Below are 18929 nucleotides of genomic sequence, written 5' to 3'. Positions count from 1 at the left end.
TACCAAAATTCCTTTTCTAAAACTGCATTAACATTACAGTATCATCATCTACAACTCTGAAGAAATTTCATTTAAACTATGAATAAATTATGGAATATATATCAGCACTCATGACATACTATAAAATTCATAATCATTGAAATATAAAGTTTTAATTGACTATACTCACACAATTTAGGTAAATATATTTTAATTTTTCTATTGTTATATATTATCATATTATATTATATATATAATAATATATATATTATTTACAGCCTTATTTACCAACATTCAACTACTGTACAGATTTTCAAGAAAAGATTCTAAAACTGAAGACCGGTATATACCTGCCATTTTCACAAACCGAAGCCACCACAACTCCCAGTGTACAAAAACTCTAACCAAAGAAGGAGATTGTTTTAAAGGTTATTCTTTTCTTAAAATGAGCAAGAATATTATGAAGTTATAGAAAAGTATATAGATCAAAAATCAAGTAATCAAAAAACTCATTCAGAGGAAAAGTTCTATAGAAATTATTTTAATATCTTAATATCTAACATCTAAAATATTTAAGCAGGCTTAAAAGTTAAAAGAACTATGACATTAGGTTTTCCTGTTTGCTTTATTAAAGATATTCAGGAAAAAAACTGCCTCTAAATGCTTTCTTAATTTTTTAGTAATTAAAGGATAAGAGAAAATAAAAGCAAATTCAGTAGTTCAAAATCATCCTTGGGAAAGTAACAGAAGAGTAAACTTTGAACAATAAGTCTATGTACTCTGGAAGGACAACTATCTTATTAAGAACTCAAAAATTATAATTCAGGGAAATTAGCATGTTGTCTCATTGAGTTCAGTTCAGTCGCTCAGTCACGTCTGACTCTGCGACCCCATGGACTGCAGCACGCCAGGCCTCCCTGTTCATTGTCATCTCCCGGAGTTTACTCAAACTTGCGTCCGTTCAGTCAGTGATGCCATTCAGCCATCTCATCCTCTGTCGTCCCCTTCTCCTCCTGCGTTCAACAGTTCCCAGCATCTGGGTCTTTTCCAATGGGTCTTTTCACATCTGGGTCTTTTCCATCTGGGTCTTCTTCACATCAGGTAGCCAAAGAATTGGAGTTTCAGCTTCAACATCAGCACTTCCAATGAACACTCAGTACTGATCTCCTTTAGGATGGACTGGTTGGATCTCCTTGCAGTCCAAGGGACTCTCAAGAGTCTTCTCCAACATAATAGCTCAAAAGCATCAATTCTTTGGCACTCAGCTTTCTTTATAGTCCAACTCTCACATCCATACATGACTACTAGAAAAACCACAGCTTGGACTAGACGGACCTTTGTTGCCAAAGTAATGTCTCCACTTTTTAATATGCTGTCTAGGTTGGTCATAACTTTTCTTCCAAGGAGCAAGCGTCTTTTAATTTCATGGCTGCAGTCACCATCTGCAGTGACTTTGAAGCCCCCAAAAATAAAGTCTGACACTGTTTCCACATCTATCTGCCACAAAGGGATGGGACCAGGTACCATGATATTAGTTTTCTGAATGTCGAGCTTTAAGCCAGCTTTTTCACTCTCCTCTTTCACTTTTATCAAGAGGCTCTTTAGTTCTTCTTCACTTTCTGCCATAAGGGTGGTGTCATCTGCATATCCGAGGTTATTGATAGCAACCTCCCAGCAATCTTGATTCCAGCTTGTGCTTCATCCAGCCCAGCGTTTCTCATGACATATAAGTTAAATAAGCAGGGTGACAATATACAGCTTTGACGTACTCCTTTCCCAATTTGGAACCAGTCTGTTGTTCCATGTCCAGTTCTATCTGTTGCCTCCTGACCTGCATACAGATTTCTCAGGAGACAGGTCAGGTGGTCTGGTACTCCCATCTCTTCAAGAATTTTCCACAGTTTGTTGTGGTCCACACAGTCAAAGGATTTGGCATAGTCAATAAAGCAGAAACAGATATTTTTCTGGAACTCTCTTGCTTTTTCAATGATCCAATGGATGTTGGCAATTTGATCTCTGGTTCCTCTGCCTGTTCTAAATCCAGCTTGAACATCTGGAATTTCACAGTTCACATACTGTGTCTCTCATTTATATTATAAGTATTTTTCTCAGTTTACCATGTCTTTATATTATATGGCTCGGCCTGGGGATAGTAATGGTCAAGGGGTGAGAGGTCAGGTTTTTCTCTCTCACTCTCTCACATACATATATATACACACACCACACACACCCCTATAGACTACACCTAAATGTAGAAATTATGATCATGGAGCACAGTTTAAGTACAATAAAAGATGAAAAGTAGAAACAACTAACAAAAGCTAGGAGATAAAAGGGGTGGGTAAAATAGGAAAATAACTCCAAAATACAGAAGGTCAGAAGACTAATGGAAAAAAAAAAGTCTGTAACCCATATCACAGATAAAGGGCTAATCTAATTTATGAAGGGCTCTTCTGTTACCAAAAATGAAAGAGAAACGGGGAGAGTGTGTGTGTGAGCACATATGTGCTAGAGGAGACCAAAAATCCAACTGTGGGGCAAAACTTAACAAAGGCATCAAGGGACAATTCACAGAAAAGGAAACAAATGAGCTCCAATCTTTTGGAGCTTTGTAAATATCTTTGTATCATTCAAAATAGGGGTTATCTATTTAAAACAAACTCAACAGAAACACATATACATATGTCTCTGCAATTTGTAACTGTCTCCAGCAATTATAGTTCTAGGAGTTATTATTCTACGAATATACTTACACACGTAATACGGCCCGCAGTTTCCATTTATGTTCTATTCTAACATCTTATGAAATGAGGATTATGTGTGTTTCTTGTAATTAACTACACAGCTTCCTTAATATCACATGTTTACTAGTGAGTTAATAAATGTTTACTGAAAGCTCACTTGACTTCGCATTCCAGGATGTCTGGCTCTAGGTGAGTGATCACATCATCGCGGTTATCAGGGTCATGAAGATATTTTTGTATAATTCTTCCGTGTATTCTTGCCACCTCTTCCTGTCTCTCATCTTCTGCTTCTCATCTTCTGCTTCTGTTAGGTCCATACCATTTCTGTCCTTTATTGAGTCCATCTTTGAATGAAAATTTTCTTGAAGAGATCTCTAGTCTTTCCCATTCTATTGTTTTCCTCTACTTCTTTGCATTGATGACTGAGGAAAGCTTTCTTATCTCTCCTTGCTATTCTTTGGAACTCTGCATTCAAATGAGTATATCTTTCCTTTTCTCCTTTGCCTTTCATGTCTCTTCTTTTCACAGCTATTTGTAAGGCCTCCTCATTCTGAATATTAAAAAGCAGAGACATTACTTTGCCACCAAAGGTCCGTCTAGTCAAAGCTATGGTTTTTCCAGTAGTATGTATGGATGTTAGAGTTGGACCATAAAGAAATCTGAGTGCCAAAGAATTGATGCTTTTGAACTGTGGTGTTGGAGAAGACTCTTGAGAGTCCCTTGGACTGCAAGGAGATCCAACCAGTTCATTCTAAAGGAAATCAGTCCTGAATATTCACTGGAAAGACTGATGCTGAAGCTGAAACTCCAATACTTTGGCCACGTGATCTGAAAAGACCCTGAGATGCTGGGAAAGATTGAACGCGGGAGGAGAAGGGGATGAGATGGTTGGATGGCATCACCGACTAAATGGACATGAGTTTGAATAAGCTCCAGGAGTTGGTGATGGACAGGGAGGCCTGGCGTGCTGCAGTCCACAGGGTCGCAAAGAGTCAGATACGACTGAGTGACCGAACTGAACTGAGAGCTCACGATGTGCAAGGCACTATGACAAATGCTGGGTATGCACTGTGAACAGAACAGTCCTCCTTTACAACAATCACAATAACGTGGAAAACAGTAAACATTAACAGTTAGAACTGGACATGGAACAACAGACTGGTTCCAAATAGGAAAAGGAGTACGTCAAGGCTGTATATTGTCACCCTGCTTATTTAACTTTTAGGCAGAGTACATCATGAGAAATGCTAGACTGGAAGAAACACAAGCTGGAATCAAGATTTCCAGGAGAAATATCAATAATCTCAGATATGCAGATGACACCACCCTTATGGCAGAAAGTGAAGAGGAACTAAAAAGCCTCTTGATGAAAGTGAAAGTAGAGAGTGAAAAAGCTGGCTTAAAGCTCAACATAGATCATGGCATCTGGTCCCATCACTTCATAGGAAATAGATGGGGAAACAGTGGAAACAGTATCAGACTTTATTTTGGGGGGCTCCAAAATCACTGCAGATGGTGATTGCAGCCATGAAATTAAAAGACGCTTACTCCTTGGAAGAAAAGTTATGACCAACCTAGACAGCATATTGAAAAGCAGAGACATTACTTGGCTGACTAAGGTCCGTCTAGTCAAGGCTATGGTTTTCCAAGTGGTCATGTGTGGATGTGAGAGTTGGACTGTGAAGAAGGCTGAGCACCAAAGAATTGATGCTTTTGAACTGTGGTGTTGGAGAAGACTTTTGAGCATCCCTTGGACTGCAAGGAGATCCAGCGAGTCCATTCTGAAGGAGATCAGCCCTGGGATTTCTTTGGGTGGAATGATGCGGAAGCTGAAACTCCAGTACTTTGGCCACCTCATGTGAAGAGTTGACTCATTGGAAAAGACTCTGATGCTGGGAGGGATTGGGGGCAGGAGGAGAAGGGGACGTCAGAGGATGTGATGGCTAGATGGCATCACTGACTCGATGGACGTGAGTCTGAGTGAACTCCAGGAGCTGGTGATGGACAGGGAGGCCTGGAGTGTTGCGATTCATGGGGTCACAAAGAGTCAGACACGACTGAGCGACTGAACTGAACTGAACTGAAACAAGTTTTACATACAAAAACATTCATAGACATATCTTTTCAAATCTATAAGTACTTTTAAAAGCATTCTCAATTAGAATTTCTAACTTACATTATATGAGCACCTTGCATTTTTATAGAGAATCGAGTCTTTAAATGAGCTTTGCAGTGCATTAACATATAATGAAACATTTTTGTTTTATAAGGTCTACTATATTCTGTTTCAGTTTAGGCCTTTTTTCCTAATTTAACTGTGTTTTTTCATGATTATGCAAAAGTTTGTCTTTAGTAGGTTAAGTAAATCTCTACAGTATCTGTAAAAATAAAACACAGCTAGCTTCCTGGGTTCTTGGCAGGTTCTTAAAACACATTCATCTACAAAAAGTAGAGAATAGTCAGGGCTGGAAGGGTAAATACTACAGTAAACTTACATTAAAGCCTGAACAGTCTGACTCATTCTTTCCAACCTCACCACCATTGTCCCTCTGCCTCCAGGCTTGGCTCCCTGCCTCTTCACAGGCCTATCTGAACTTCCCGCTCTAAGAACCTCACTGAAAAATATGGTTGCAAGCTGAAAGTTCACACAGAGATCAGGTTTTGTTAAACACCACGACTGAAGGTCCCATTTAGTCCATAGACTTTTAACTTAAACTCAGTCATGTTAGGAAGGCATTCTGCTAAAAGCTATTGATTACAACAGAACGACTACTTTGCTAAACATGAGCTATGTAAAAATTACACTTTTCCATATTTCCATACACAGTATTAATAATCTTTATAAATACATCATCTGTCCAACCTAAAACTCAAATTCCTTAACAGCACTTACTTGTCTAAGAAGTAATTCTAGAAGCCAGTTTAGAAGTTCTACAGGTACATTTTTCCTTTGTTCCTTCAATAACTTGCTGAGAAAATGTATGATATCTATTAACAGCTTCTCATCTTCAGTGCAAGCAGGAAGAACTTGTAAAAACCTACAGTAAAAGAAAACCATAACCATGGTTTCTAGTTCTTTAAAATAAGTGGCACCCAGATAAGTATTTAACAACTGGCTGAGCAGTGAGGGGGAGGCTGACTTGCTGTGCTTGCCAATTTCTACAGTGTAAATACCCTGCCGTGTCTGCCTGCCATCCACCGAGGGACCACACAGCTGTGGGGGGAGGCCTGCAGCTCACCATTACACACCGTTCCCATCACACAGGCAGATCCATATAAACAGCTTCGAGAATACAGATAACACTGAAATGTTGTAAAATAATTAGGAAGCGATGACTTTGCATAATTGTTACCTTTATCTTTCATATAATTTGACTAGAAGTTTACAAAATATAATTTTTAAGAGTGGTTGTGTTTAACAACTAACTTGCAAAAATTCAGATAATTTAACCAACAGCTCTCAAACAAGGTGGTCCTAGCTGGCTCCAGCACACCACTGAAAAAGGCAAATTAGATATCCAAATTGTGAGAGCTACGCTAAACGAGCGTCCACGTTTTAGAAACTCATAAACCTCGCATTTTGAAAACTGCACACTTTCTGTTTAACAGAAAGTTATACATTTTATACTAAAGTCATATGAAGACTGAAACGTAAAATTGCTGGCAGCAGCTATTTATCAGTCTTGTTTCAAATGCAGCCATCTGCTACCAGTTAAACATGTTAAATTTACAGGCCAGGGTTTTCCAGTAACTACCAAAGGACCTCCACATGGTTATCAACTTCATGAAATTCAGAGTAAAAATATAAATGAGATAATTTACTTAAGAACAAAACAAAGGCAAAAGCAAATAAAACAGCCAGGGTTACCAAGGCTTTAATCAATTCCCTGATATCTCAGCTCATTTATAATACGGACAGGATAAGCATTCAGTTTGTTTACCTCATCTTATCCTAATCACTTACTTTTGTAAGATAAACTAAGATTTCCTATGATAGGACCGAAAAATAGAATAACATTAATATCTATAAAAAATTATAACAATTTATTTATAACTCCAAACTGCAGTAATTACGTTTAAATTTTCTCTTTTGCTGTTATAAGATATGCATTACAGATAATTAAAAATCCTTAAGTTTTTCTTTCTAAAATCACATTTCTCTCTCACAATACCGACAATAAGAACACATGCTCTTATCTTAAATGTATGGAGGGGAACCCAAATATGATCCAGTCTAGGTCTCTGAGCTGACACTGACCTGCTTAGTGTGGTGTGCCAAGACAAGGACTTCAGGGTAACCCCACAGGGGCCAGTGCCGCCCTTGAAAGACAATCTGTCATTTAGAAGATAAAAACTCATCCTTGTGAGGGCAGCCCTCACTTCCCTGTGGCCTGCAGCCTGAACGATGGAGCGGAGACAGTCCTTGAGTCCACTAGGTGTGTGGGTCATCTTCAGAGTAAGGGTGTCCTCGGTGGATAACTTCAGTGTATCTAAAAATCTTAACAAAGAGCAATAGAAGCTATTTAAATAAAAGCTCACAATTATTTTTAAACTAGCTCCCCCAAATTCTGTTTTATTTCCTTTTAATTAAAGGGTGACTCATGGCCAAAAGAAAATCTGATGTGTATCTATCAATATTAGGGTTTTACAGTACCTTAAGGATGTTTATATTGACATTTTACTGCTTAGAGAAATATAAAATAATTTTCATCCAAAAGAAAACATTAATTTTCAATATATTTAAGTCATCACCATCACAGTAATGATGACAAATGCACACAGACTTATTAAGCTTTTACACTAACCCAGAGCACTTTTCCTAGTGAATTAATCAATCAACTAACCCAACTTTACACAATCTCTAAAACAGCAGAGAACAATGTGTTGAAATTCCTTTGTGTGATAGTTTTTTAAAAGGCATGAATACACACAACCTATAAAACAAAGTAAAAATTATTATCTTCAGTGAAAAAGCAGATGACCATAAGCAAAAAAACTACTTGATCTAAAGGAAAAATAAGGACTAATTAAATTAATAAAATGTGGATGCTTTTCTACGTGTCACACTTACTCCTGGATCTCAGCTTCAGAGTTCACTTGCTTCAACACACTGTCACTCCCGTGATACCACGAGAGGTTCCAAGCCATCCTCAGCATATCTGATACCGGCTTCAAGGCCAAAGAGTCAGCAGATAACGGCAGCACCATGGAGTAAGGACTCACGGCATGGTGGCCAAGTACATGCACTGGTAGATGATACCTGAAGAAAAGGAATAAAAATAATCACGAACTTTTAAACTCTTAAATGCTACTCAAAAGGGTGAGCCACAAAGGAGAGTTAGTTCTATGCCTCCCACTTTACAATAACACGATTGTAATCTCTCTCATGATCCCGATTTTGAGCAGTTGTCATGCTTTATCCTTCTGCCCTACTCCAAACTTCCCAAAACACTTGATTAAACAATTTCCTGAGCATTTACCACAGTAGGACTTCCCTGGTGGCTCAGACGGTAAAGCGTCTGTCTACAATGCAGGAGACCTGGGTTCCATCCCTGGGTTGGGAAGATCCACTGGAGAAGGAAATGGCAATCCACTCCAGTTCTATTGCCTGGAAAATCCCATGGACAGAGGAGCCTGGTAGGCTACAGTCCATGGGGTCGCAAAGAGTCGGACACAACTGAGCGACTTCACTTTGTTGTATTACAGTTGTTTGCAGAGGGAACTGACACCCCCCGAAATCAAGGCCCATGGCTACAGTGAACAACACATACATGGTGTTCGACTGAAACACAAATGTCTACTGTATGCTAACAATGTACGTTACCTTTTATTCAGTTACATGGCATGGCAGTATGATATCCATTTTACACATTATCAAAATGACACTTATAGAGGCTAAATGAATTGCCTGTGTTCACAGCAGTCAATAACGGACAGAATCACAACTTAACTATTTTCGCTTGAGAACACAGTGGCATCATCAATAAATTCAATCACTCTGTGTTACCAAGAGAACCTAGAAATATTTTTAGATCTAAGAAATATTCAATAGCAGCCTCTCTTAAAGTTAATTTCACAGTGTTTAACAGTACAGCAATGTCTAGCATCTCAAATGTTAAAGAAGAATTTTGCTAATAAAATAAATCCCAAATTCCTAATTCACATATTTGTAACTGTCAGGTAAACACCCTTGAGTAGGATTTCTAAGAGGAACTTTAGCATGCTTCTTCACTTCAAGCATCTCAATAAAAGAGGCTAAGGTAGGACTCTGTATACAAATGAGACTGCACAATTTAAGAAAAGATACATTTTAAAAATTGGAATTTTCCTTAGGAGTAACCAGGGCTCCTCAGAGAAATGGCTAACGCGAGGTCTGAGATAGGGAAATCAAAGGTGAAGGATGGACGTGCCTGGTGGGGATCCAGAAGTTGTTTCCATATATGTGGTATGGAGCGGCAGGGCCTGCCACATCGGAGCTGAGAGGGTGAACCACTTTGGTGGTTCCAGTGCACCACTCTGGAATACTGTTTAGGAGCCCAAGAGTCGGACACGACTTAGTGACTAAACCACCACCACCACTAAAGTTAAACGTGTAAATACCCTCTGATCCATATATGTTTAATAATATTCTTAGCAGTTATTTATTCATAGTAGCCCCAAACAGAAAACAACCCAGTGTCTATCAGTGGCAGAATGTAAACCTCACAGCTGTATACTCTCACACAGAATACTACAGAGCAATGAAACAAAACCCAACAGTGCTTCCTGACATGACACACACAAATCTCCCCAAGTTAAACAAAAGAAGCAAAAGACAAGAATATACTTTATAAAGTGTAAGAACAATGTATAATAACAGAAATGAAAGTAGAATTACCTTTGTGGGCACAGGAAGGTAAGGAGAAGCATGAAAGTGGTTTCCGGCATGCTAATGATATTTTGTACCTTAATCTGTGTGTTAGATACACGCATGTATTTATCACGAAAAATTTATGATTTGTAAACTTTGTGTACACTTCCATAAAAACAACTTACTTTTTAAAAAGTCTAAAGAAAGATGAATACCAAATATAATTCATGACCTGACTGGATCTTGCTTTAAAAAAAAAAATCCATGAAGGATATTTTGGATATAATTAGAGAAACTGGATCAAATTACAGAATTACTTTTGATTTTCTTAAATGTGACCATTCATGGTACAGTGGTTATATAAGATAATGTCTTTATTTAAGGAGGTATACGTTGGAGTAATTGGGAGGGAAGTAAGATTATGCCTGAAACTTATCTTTAAACTGGTTGGGGAAAAAGATTACATAAAAATAAATAAATGTATTGAAAGAGCTGGAGAGAGGGAGGGAGGGAGGGAGGAAGACCTACATCTTAACAGTTGCTGAATGTAGACTGCAGGGTATGCGAGTGTTCACTGCACGGTTCTCTCAAGCTTTCCGTAGACATGAACAGCATCAAACCAAACATCTGGTGACGGGGGATGCACACCTACTGAGCCCTCAGAAGCCCCCCTACGAAGGAGACGTGAAAGTGCTACAAGACATGTGATGAAAAGCTAGATGAAATTTTAACAAACCACAGTCTTGTTTCCCTTTCAGTACCAGTATTTTACCTTTGAGAAAATCAAAGGAAGAAATTCCTTACCTTCTAGAAACTGAAACAGGCAGACTGAAGACTGATGGCGAAGATGGTGTGCAGGAAGGACTCTCAGACCTATTTCACAGCAGAAACAGAAAAGCAAAGAGACAACTGAGTGGACCGTCGTCATGTCAAACAAACACAACCCGCTTCCCTCCTCGACCGACGCTCAGATCAAGAGCTGCTCCTGATTCTGTCATTCACTCCAGTTACAGCACGGCGCCACTGCCCAACCTACTTATAAAGAGCAAACAGTGCTTTTCTTTAAGAAGTCCATATAAGAAATGTCTCAGACGATGCAAGTGCTATCTGGCAGGTAGCCTCCATGTCTCCCTCCCAGGAATCCTGCTGAAGGTCAATGTTAATCAGATGCTACCATCCTAAACATCTTCCCCAGGGTTTTTTAAATTAGTCAAGAAAAAAAAACACAAAATTGAGAGTATATACTAAAAAATGCATTTATGATAGAATTTACTATAGTAATTATTAAATTTTGTACTTAGTAATGTTCAAAAGTAAAGTTCAGGGTGACTTTTTGAGCCAATGTGCTTTTTAATACTGCTACTCAAACCAAAAATCATACCACATACCATGGAAAGCATAAGCTTCCTAAGTCAGAAAGTTCCATGTATTGCTGCAAGACTGCATCAGAAACCTTAGACAGATATTTCAGAGCAAAATTTGTTTAGTAGCTCACCACATATCCATTCTTGATACTTCATCAAATAACAGAAGACAAAACAATGCTCCAACTTCAGTCACAATCGTACAATCTTCGTGAAATATCAAGGAAACTGAGAAATAAAAAGAAGCATAACTTTTATATTTTCACCTCAAAAAAGAACGAACCTCAAATTTAAAATATCTTAACTCAAAAAGAAGAGATGCCATTCTCAGAGAAATGCAATGTTAACCCAGACAAACTGACATTACTAAAACAGTGGCTCTCAACCTTTCAAATCTATGCAAATCTCTGCAGGGCTTGTTAATAGAGGTTAATAGAGTACACTTGGAGGATACAGACTCTACTGGTCTAGCACACAGCATGCAGTCAACGAATGTCTGCTGAGTAATGAATTTTCCTTGTTGAGTACCTAGGTAAAAAACTAACTTTGCCCTGAAACTAGATTCATTAATGAGAGATATTATCATTTATTCTCAGACTCAATTAAGTGATTGGAAATATCAATGAGACAGAAAAAGTATTAAAAAGGGTACAGATTATGTTAGCTTAGAAATCGCCTTTGAATCTAATAGGCACTCATAATTAGTTGACTGCTTGAATAATTTAAATCAAAATCATAAAGAAATGGTAAACTGGAATTAAGTTCTGCTGAATTACATTAATAGAAAGATAATTATTAATGAGATGAATGAAAACTACAGATCTATAACTGCTACTCTTCCACATCGATCTATAAAAAAATTATAAAATTTTACACACTACTCAAAATATATGAGGCCGAACACTCTGAGTCTCTAGAACTTTACCTGGTTAGCATGGTTAGCAGCTTTATCAGTATTATTTAAACTGTGTCCTATTAACTTGACAAGCAGGAATCATTAGAAAACAAGAAAATGCTAAAATAAAATGACTATATTCTAAGGATATTTTGAACATAAGTATCATTTATCTCTTAATATGTTTAATAACTGACAAAGTTAAGCATATTGAGACATCCGATCAAGACATTTCTCGTAGAATATTTAAAAGCAGTGGCCTACACTTCTAGGAAAGAAAACAGCTATTGTTACCAAGCTCTCTACTGAGAACAGTCAGAAAAGGCAAGAAAAATTAAAAAAGAGAACAAAATTACATGGAGTTTTCCCATCTAAATATGTTATTCAATTACAACCAAACTGGAAGGGGTTAAAAAAAACACACACTTTATAAAATGTAATATAATACATTGATGCTCAGAGCCATTGAGGATGGTCTAGCTCCCACTCCCCACAGACTGGGTTTATATAACTCAGGCCAGTTTAAGGATGTAAGCGGTTATCTCAGCAAAGCATCAGATCTAAAGGCACAAAATAAAACAATAGAGAGGAAACAGATGCTGGGAAGAAGGCAGTGGTGACATGAGCTTTAGCCCATCGCTTTGTGGGTGAGAGCTGACCACTCCTGACGGCTACCTTACCGCGCAGGAAGCCGCCAGAGGCTTCAGCCCTCCCAGCTGTGAGGCCTATTCTGAAACAGGATTTTAAGAAAATTTCCACAAAAGTGTTAAACATTTTCCACTGCGATGGATTCTTTTACCGGCATACACACTTTGGTATTCTGTTAGTAAAGCAGAAAGTAAATGTCACCTACAGGTAAAGAATAAACACTTAAAGCTTAAGACTGAGCTCCTTACTCTCAGAATTTATGTACCTCTGAAGAGCAGGGTCAGGACAGAAGTCTGCTGGGACAGAGAAACTCGCAGGACCGGGTCAGCGCAGAGGACCTTCCTCAGGAGCGTGAGGCTCGGCTGAGCCAGGCACTCCACCACCTGGCCGGCGGGGGAAACACAGTTGTCTATGGTCATCAGTTTTAAGATGAGATAAAATATACTTTGCATATGTGTGTGCGTGCGTGTGTGCTCAGTCGTGTCCCACTCTGTGACCCCATGGACTGCAGCCCGCCAGGCTCCTCTGTCCATGGGATTCTCCAGGCAAGAATACTGGAGTGGGTTGCCATTTTCTCTTCCAGGGGAATCTTCCTGACCCAGGGATCAAACCTGCCTTACAGGCAGATTCTTTCCAGCTGTGCCACCTGGGAAGCTCCAATATAACACTATCTTATTCTAAATTCATGCTTTTTCACCAAAATTATGTGAAACTAAAATGCAAACAGTAAGAATTGTTTTCCACTAAAAATAAGTTTTGTATATACTTATGCTTATACATCTAATATAAATTTTAAGGTTACTTTTCCTTTAGAGACCTCACTTCTAAGAAATTAAAAAAAAGAAAAGAACAGGTTGTGGGTGTTATTCGAGACTGACACTCCAAGAACTCATCCAAATCCAGGTGAATTCATTTCAAATTTAATTAATAAAAACAGCAGTCTGTAAAAATATGTCTTACCTCACCATCCTGACCCACACATTCACTTAAATACTCAATTATCTTGTCAACTAGGTGCAATTTTTTCACCACAGCATGCATTTTAATATCTGTAGACCAAAAAAAAAAAAAGTTACTAAAAATTAAAGAACATTTTCTATAGTCTTAAAAATACAGAACAGACATCTACACAACTTTCAAACTGTTAAAAATAGCTGAAAATTAGAGGATGACAGCTTCAACTTTTTACTTTATATACATCTCAACAATCTGAAAACTTTTAAGTAACAACCGCATCTTCTATAATGTAAAGAAACTATTTAAAAAGAATCATTAAATGAACTAGCCAGATTCTGAAAAGTACTAGAATTTTAAGTATACAAATGACTCCTTTAATTCGTACATGGAAAATTATTTTTGGTTCTTTCATTGGCATTTCTTCTCTTTTCCAAATCCATCATCTCAAAACGTTTAGATTCTCCACAAGCGAATGTGTAAATGTCACTTGCAACATGATTTTCCTATTAACACAAGTTCTTTAATCTCAAACTCTTAATAGCAAATACAGAAGAAAGGGTCTGTAATATATTCTACGTATTTCTAAAGAACTTAAACATTCACGCGGATATGTGTGCACACACTGCACGGTCTGAGTGTCTGTGTCCTCACAGAGCCCATCTGTGTGAAAGCCAGTCTCCAAGGCGGAGGTTCCAGAAGGTGGGGCTTCTGGGAGGTCACCAATCATGAGGGTGGAGGCTTCGTGAATGAGATTGGTGTCCTGATAAAAAGAGGAGAGCTTTGTTGCCCCTTCTCCATGTAAGGACACAGGAGGAAGACAGCCAACTATGAACCAAGAAACGGGCCCTCACCAGACACTGAATGTATAGCACCGTAACCTTGGACTTTCAGTCTCCAGAGCTGTGAGAATAAATTTCTGTTGTTTATAAATCACCCAGTCTGTGGTATTCTACTAAAAAGCCGCCCTAAAACATTTAGACGTATACACACACAGGTACTAGAGACATCATTAGGACCAAAAACTCTCATTGCTTCTAAGTTAGATATAAGTATTTCATAACTTGCAGACAAATTTTCTTAATTTGTCCTCCTATATTCTCATTAAGAAAAACATACACACATAAAGTTGATATTGAATTAGTAGCTATCACTGTAACTATCTTCAACTGCCACTTTAAAAGGCAGCTCCACTACCCTCCAATACAGTGCATACCAAATTATGAGCTTTCTTTTTGAAATATTAGACAATACCAAAAGAATACTCTCTAAAAGCTTTTTTTAATCTTCTTAGCGTAGGCTTTCCACATTTGCTTGAGCCTGATTTTCTGTAGTTTCAACTACTGTTATTAAAACCACAAATATGTTGAATATGCCTTTCCATGTTACTCTCTCATCCCAATCAGGATGGTAACATTCATCATATCCCACCTTCCAAGTTGAAAAAAAAATACTTTTATGTAAATGCAAAGGTACTTCTTTCAAACATTAACAATAAATTACACACATCACATATAGGAAAAAACTAAAAACTAAGAATTACACTACAAACAAGGTAAGAGTACATTCTGCTACTTCTTTTTAAAAATAAGCCTTTAAAGAAAATACATAGTTACAGTACATTATTTTTCTTACCTACCCAAAAAGTACAATTTGATTTATTTCTTTAAGCAAGACAGAACAAACAGAACACAACGTACTAGGTAAAGTGAGAAAGGAAGATGCAATTTACTGTTTGAATTTATATCAACATTTTAAAAGGAAGATAATCTTATCAAATGACATTCCACAGGGCAAATAATGATAATCTAAACAAGAGGTCAGCAAACTTTTTTCTGTAAAGAAATAGATAGTAAATATACCAGGCTTTGTGGGCCACATATGGCCTTTGTTGCACATGTGTTAAAAACATAAACATCACCCTTAACTTGAAAGCTGTTAAGAAAAACAGGCCACAGGTCAGAATGGCCTACAAACCACAGTTTGCCAATCCCCGGCACTACTGTATGCAGCAACCTGAAATTCCATTCTCAGCAGCATGTTCCTTAGACAGTACCTTGCATAATCACCACTAACTGCTCTGCGGCTGACTTTCTCAAAACAAGATCAATATCATCTGAGACAAAGATTTCATACACCTTTTCAACAGTCTCCAACTGAAAACCAAAAAGAAAAAAGAAAATTATTTTTTCATCTACTTCCAATTCTCCAGTAAAATTCTACAGAATTCAATAGTTCATACCATAAAAAGAAAAGCTCAAAAGCCAACTTATTTAAGTAATCGATATATTTATATTTGGAAGAAAGATGTGCTAGGTCAGAGAGGGAGTTAGGATCTAAAACAAAGAGTCATCATGTCAAATAAGCCTCTCCTCTTGATGTACATTTTTGCCAGGAAGTCATTCACAACCCATTAGCAGCCACTTCTAACTACTTCAAAGAAAATATTCAAGTTATACAACGTCACTCCAGGTGGTAGCCTGCTAGCCTGAGAACCGTGACCCAAGATATGTGAGTCGACCCCAGTGTGACTCGGGGTTTCTCTGCTGCTCCCAGAGGCCACCAGCTGGAGTTCCCCTGGCCCACTCCTGTTCCCCTCTCAAGCACCCTGGAGCAGAGAGCTCTCTGGGGTGGGCTGCCCAGCTCTCCAACCAGCCCCTGCCCTGTACCAGTCCCCAAACGTCGCTTCCTGCCAGGAGAGAGTCTAAGGACGCAAAACATAACAGGAACAGGGGAGAGAAAAGGACACAGACCACACTCTTCCTTCCTCCCACCCACTGCCATCTGCAGCCCTAACGTGGACTCGGGAAAGAGAGTTCTAGAAGCCACTCCTTCCCCCACACCACACACAGGGCCAGGAGTGACACCAGGGGCTCAGTACACAGGATGACCCCAACAGGACCTGGTATACGGTCCATGGAAGGTTCTCCAACCACCTGTCAGGACCATGACATGGCCCCACTCAGGGCAGGAGAACGCTGAGCGTGTCTCCCCATTTAAAATCCACTGTATTATGTGTGGCTCTACAGCACTGACACAGGCCTCAAGGGCTGGTCTAGACTTAAATAGAACCTCCGGCCTGCACACTTGGAGTCACAGGAGCTATGAAACCTGGGAATGAGCCAATGAAGATGACCGACAGCGAGCTGTTACTGATCCCACAAGTCCGCCACGATTCGGGTGCAGCCCTGGGCAGACGGGAGATGAAGGCTAAACCTCTGAAGAGAGGGGAAAAGCCAAAGATTCAGAAAAAGAGATTAACAAAAATATCTCAGAACCACTGTAACACTTAAGAGAAACTGCCTTTGACTTCTATACTATTTTCCTGTGATGAAAAGGCTGAAAAATTCTATCATAGGAATATTTTCTTTTTTGAATATTTCCAAGAGCAGAGAAAGAATAGTTTTTATGTCAGTGATGTTTGTTTTTAAGAGTCATCACAGAATTTCTTTCCTCGAGATTAGCCTTATGCTATGTTTAAGATTCTATTCAAATGAATTTGCCTTTCCAGCATATATTCTCAACGAAAAGGGACATGATGGCTGGCATACAGTGGGCAGTCAAGAAATATCTGTTCAATAAACAAATGTATCCAGAAGCCAGAAAAAGCCAGGATACAACTTCAACTTCATACGTGAAGCTACCCCTTCTCTCTCTATCTGATGTATAATGGAATAAAGAATGTAACACAAAATAAATCACACAGTTATAAACAAATGAATAAACTTGAAAGTTAGAGTCACCTTAATCATCAGTTCTCTTCGGTCATCCAATTTGAGTTCAATAGGTTTTTTCACAATAAATAAATTAGTAACTCTGGAGAGAACTCTGGCATCTATTGAAGGGCGCTTGGTATCAGCCCCCTCTTCCCTTGTAAGGTAAGATGCTAAGAGCTTTAATGCCAGCACCCGGACCCTGCAGAAACAAAGTCTTTAAGTCAATATTTTGTAACATAAACTGAATATAAACGGCTGAAAAAAAATAAGTATAGAAATTAGAAAGGCCCATAATCACAAAGAATCATCACAAATCAACACAATTATCAGCTATGTTTATGCTTCCCTTGTGGCTTAGATGGTAAAGAATCTGCTTGCAATGCTGGAGACACAGGTTTGATCCCTGGGTTGGGACGATGCCCTGGAGAAGGAAATGGATCCTCACTCTAGTACTCTTGCCTTGAGAATTCCATTGACAAAGGAGCCTGGCAGGCTACAGTCCATGGGGTCCCAAACAGCAGACATGACTGAGTGACTAACACTTTCACTTTTTCATTTTCTACTATACTGAAATTATACATGCCATTTTACTTTTTCTATTAAAATATTTACTGTATATCTACAATTATTCTTGCATTTTATATTTATAAATAGGCAGCAGAAATAAAGAATAATTGATAACTACAAGAGAAGATGCAGACTCACTGTGCCTGCAAACTTCCCAGTCAATATCGCCTCAACTCCAAGTTAAAAATCCTGACTCCAGCTTCCATGTCAAGTGATTTACCTCAATCAATCATGAAAACTATCACAGACGCAGGAACACAGTCCAGACAACAGGCCAAACCTTCAGGAGAGTAATCACATTAATAGCTAAAGTGAGATATTTGGAGTGAAATAGATCCCCTCAAATATGAAAATGCAAATACTTCTAGCTCCCATCAAAACTCTATTTTATCTGGACTTGATTAGCTTTAAAGCCAGTTGAGTGGGAAGGTAGAAGATTTCAAGAAAAGGCTGACTGCTGCACACTATTAGTTCAATTCAGTTGCTCAGGTCGTATCTGACTCTTTGCGACCCCATGAACCACAGCACGTCAGGCCTCCCTGTCCATCACCAACTGAAACGGAAAACTAGAACCATCAAGTGGACAAGCAGCAATGAGTTGGAGGATACTGAGACAGGTTCTTGAACTACATGGACATCGGGACATTCTAAGCCGTAATCCAAGTTCCAGGTTTCAGGTTCCACTTAGGAGACTACAGTTAAAACCTGCGCACCCACGCAGGCCTCCCTACCACAGCAAGCCTGTGTTTCGCCACCCTGAAGTCCCCGTCACTGATCTCGCTTTGTTACAATTAGTGATGAAGTATGACTGACACGATCTCTCCTCTCAGTTACATGCCCAGTTCTAGAAGGGCCATGTCATGTCTGTGTAGTGTGCTGCCAGGTTACAGCCAACCACAGTGCTCAAGTGCTCCCCTAATCAACAGAAAGCAGGAATTTACTGTATTACGAGCAGGTACCATCTTTGAAGGGCACATATTTGCTCAAGATGGTGTGGGAAGGCAGGCAAAGCTCCCTCTCCCCTCTGCTGTGTCACCCACATGACGCTCTTCCTTTGGGCCCATGCTCTGCATTAGTGTCTGGGGTCACTGGTGCAGGGGCAGCCACCACCCCCAGGGAAAAGGCTAAAGGGGAACACGGCAAGCATGGATTTATGCATCTCTTCCTCTGGGAGACAAACTCCGCATTTTCTGGTTTAGCAAGAGCACAAGA

General features: G+C 38.9%; 1 protein-coding gene across 2 annotated transcripts in view; it reads right to left on the bottom strand.

The window, feature by feature from the left end:
* RTTN (rotatin) overlaps positions 1 to 18929 on the bottom strand; it is a 107385-nt gene that overhangs the window by 53720 nt on the left and 34736 nt on the right. For both annotated transcript variants that reach the window (XM_013974305.2, XM_013974306.2), the window contains exons 18-26: positions 17178 to 17349; positions 15491 to 15590; positions 13441 to 13529; positions 12746 to 12863; positions 11069 to 11165; positions 10378 to 10446; positions 7795 to 7983; positions 6982 to 7221; positions 5617 to 5761 (exon numbers count right to left, since the gene is read on the bottom strand). In XM_013974305.2, the coding sequence (XP_013829759.2) occupies positions 5617 to 5761; positions 6982 to 7221; positions 7795 to 7983; positions 10378 to 10446; positions 11069 to 11165; positions 12746 to 12863; positions 13441 to 13529; positions 15491 to 15590; positions 17178 to 17349 (1219 nt within the window). The remainder of the gene's footprint in view (positions 1 to 5616; positions 5762 to 6981; positions 7222 to 7794; positions 7984 to 10377; positions 10447 to 11068; positions 11166 to 12745; positions 12864 to 13440; positions 13530 to 15490; positions 15591 to 17177; positions 17350 to 18929) is intronic.

Source organism: Capra hircus, chromosome 24, assembly GCF_001704415.2.
Source record: "Capra hircus breed San Clemente chromosome 24, ASM170441v1, whole genome shotgun sequence".
Taxonomy (NCBI): Eukaryota; Metazoa; Chordata; class Mammalia; order Artiodactyla; family Bovidae; genus Capra; species Capra hircus.
Note: the sequence above shows the minus strand (reverse complement) of the source record. Positions and strands in the feature narration are given on the sequence as shown.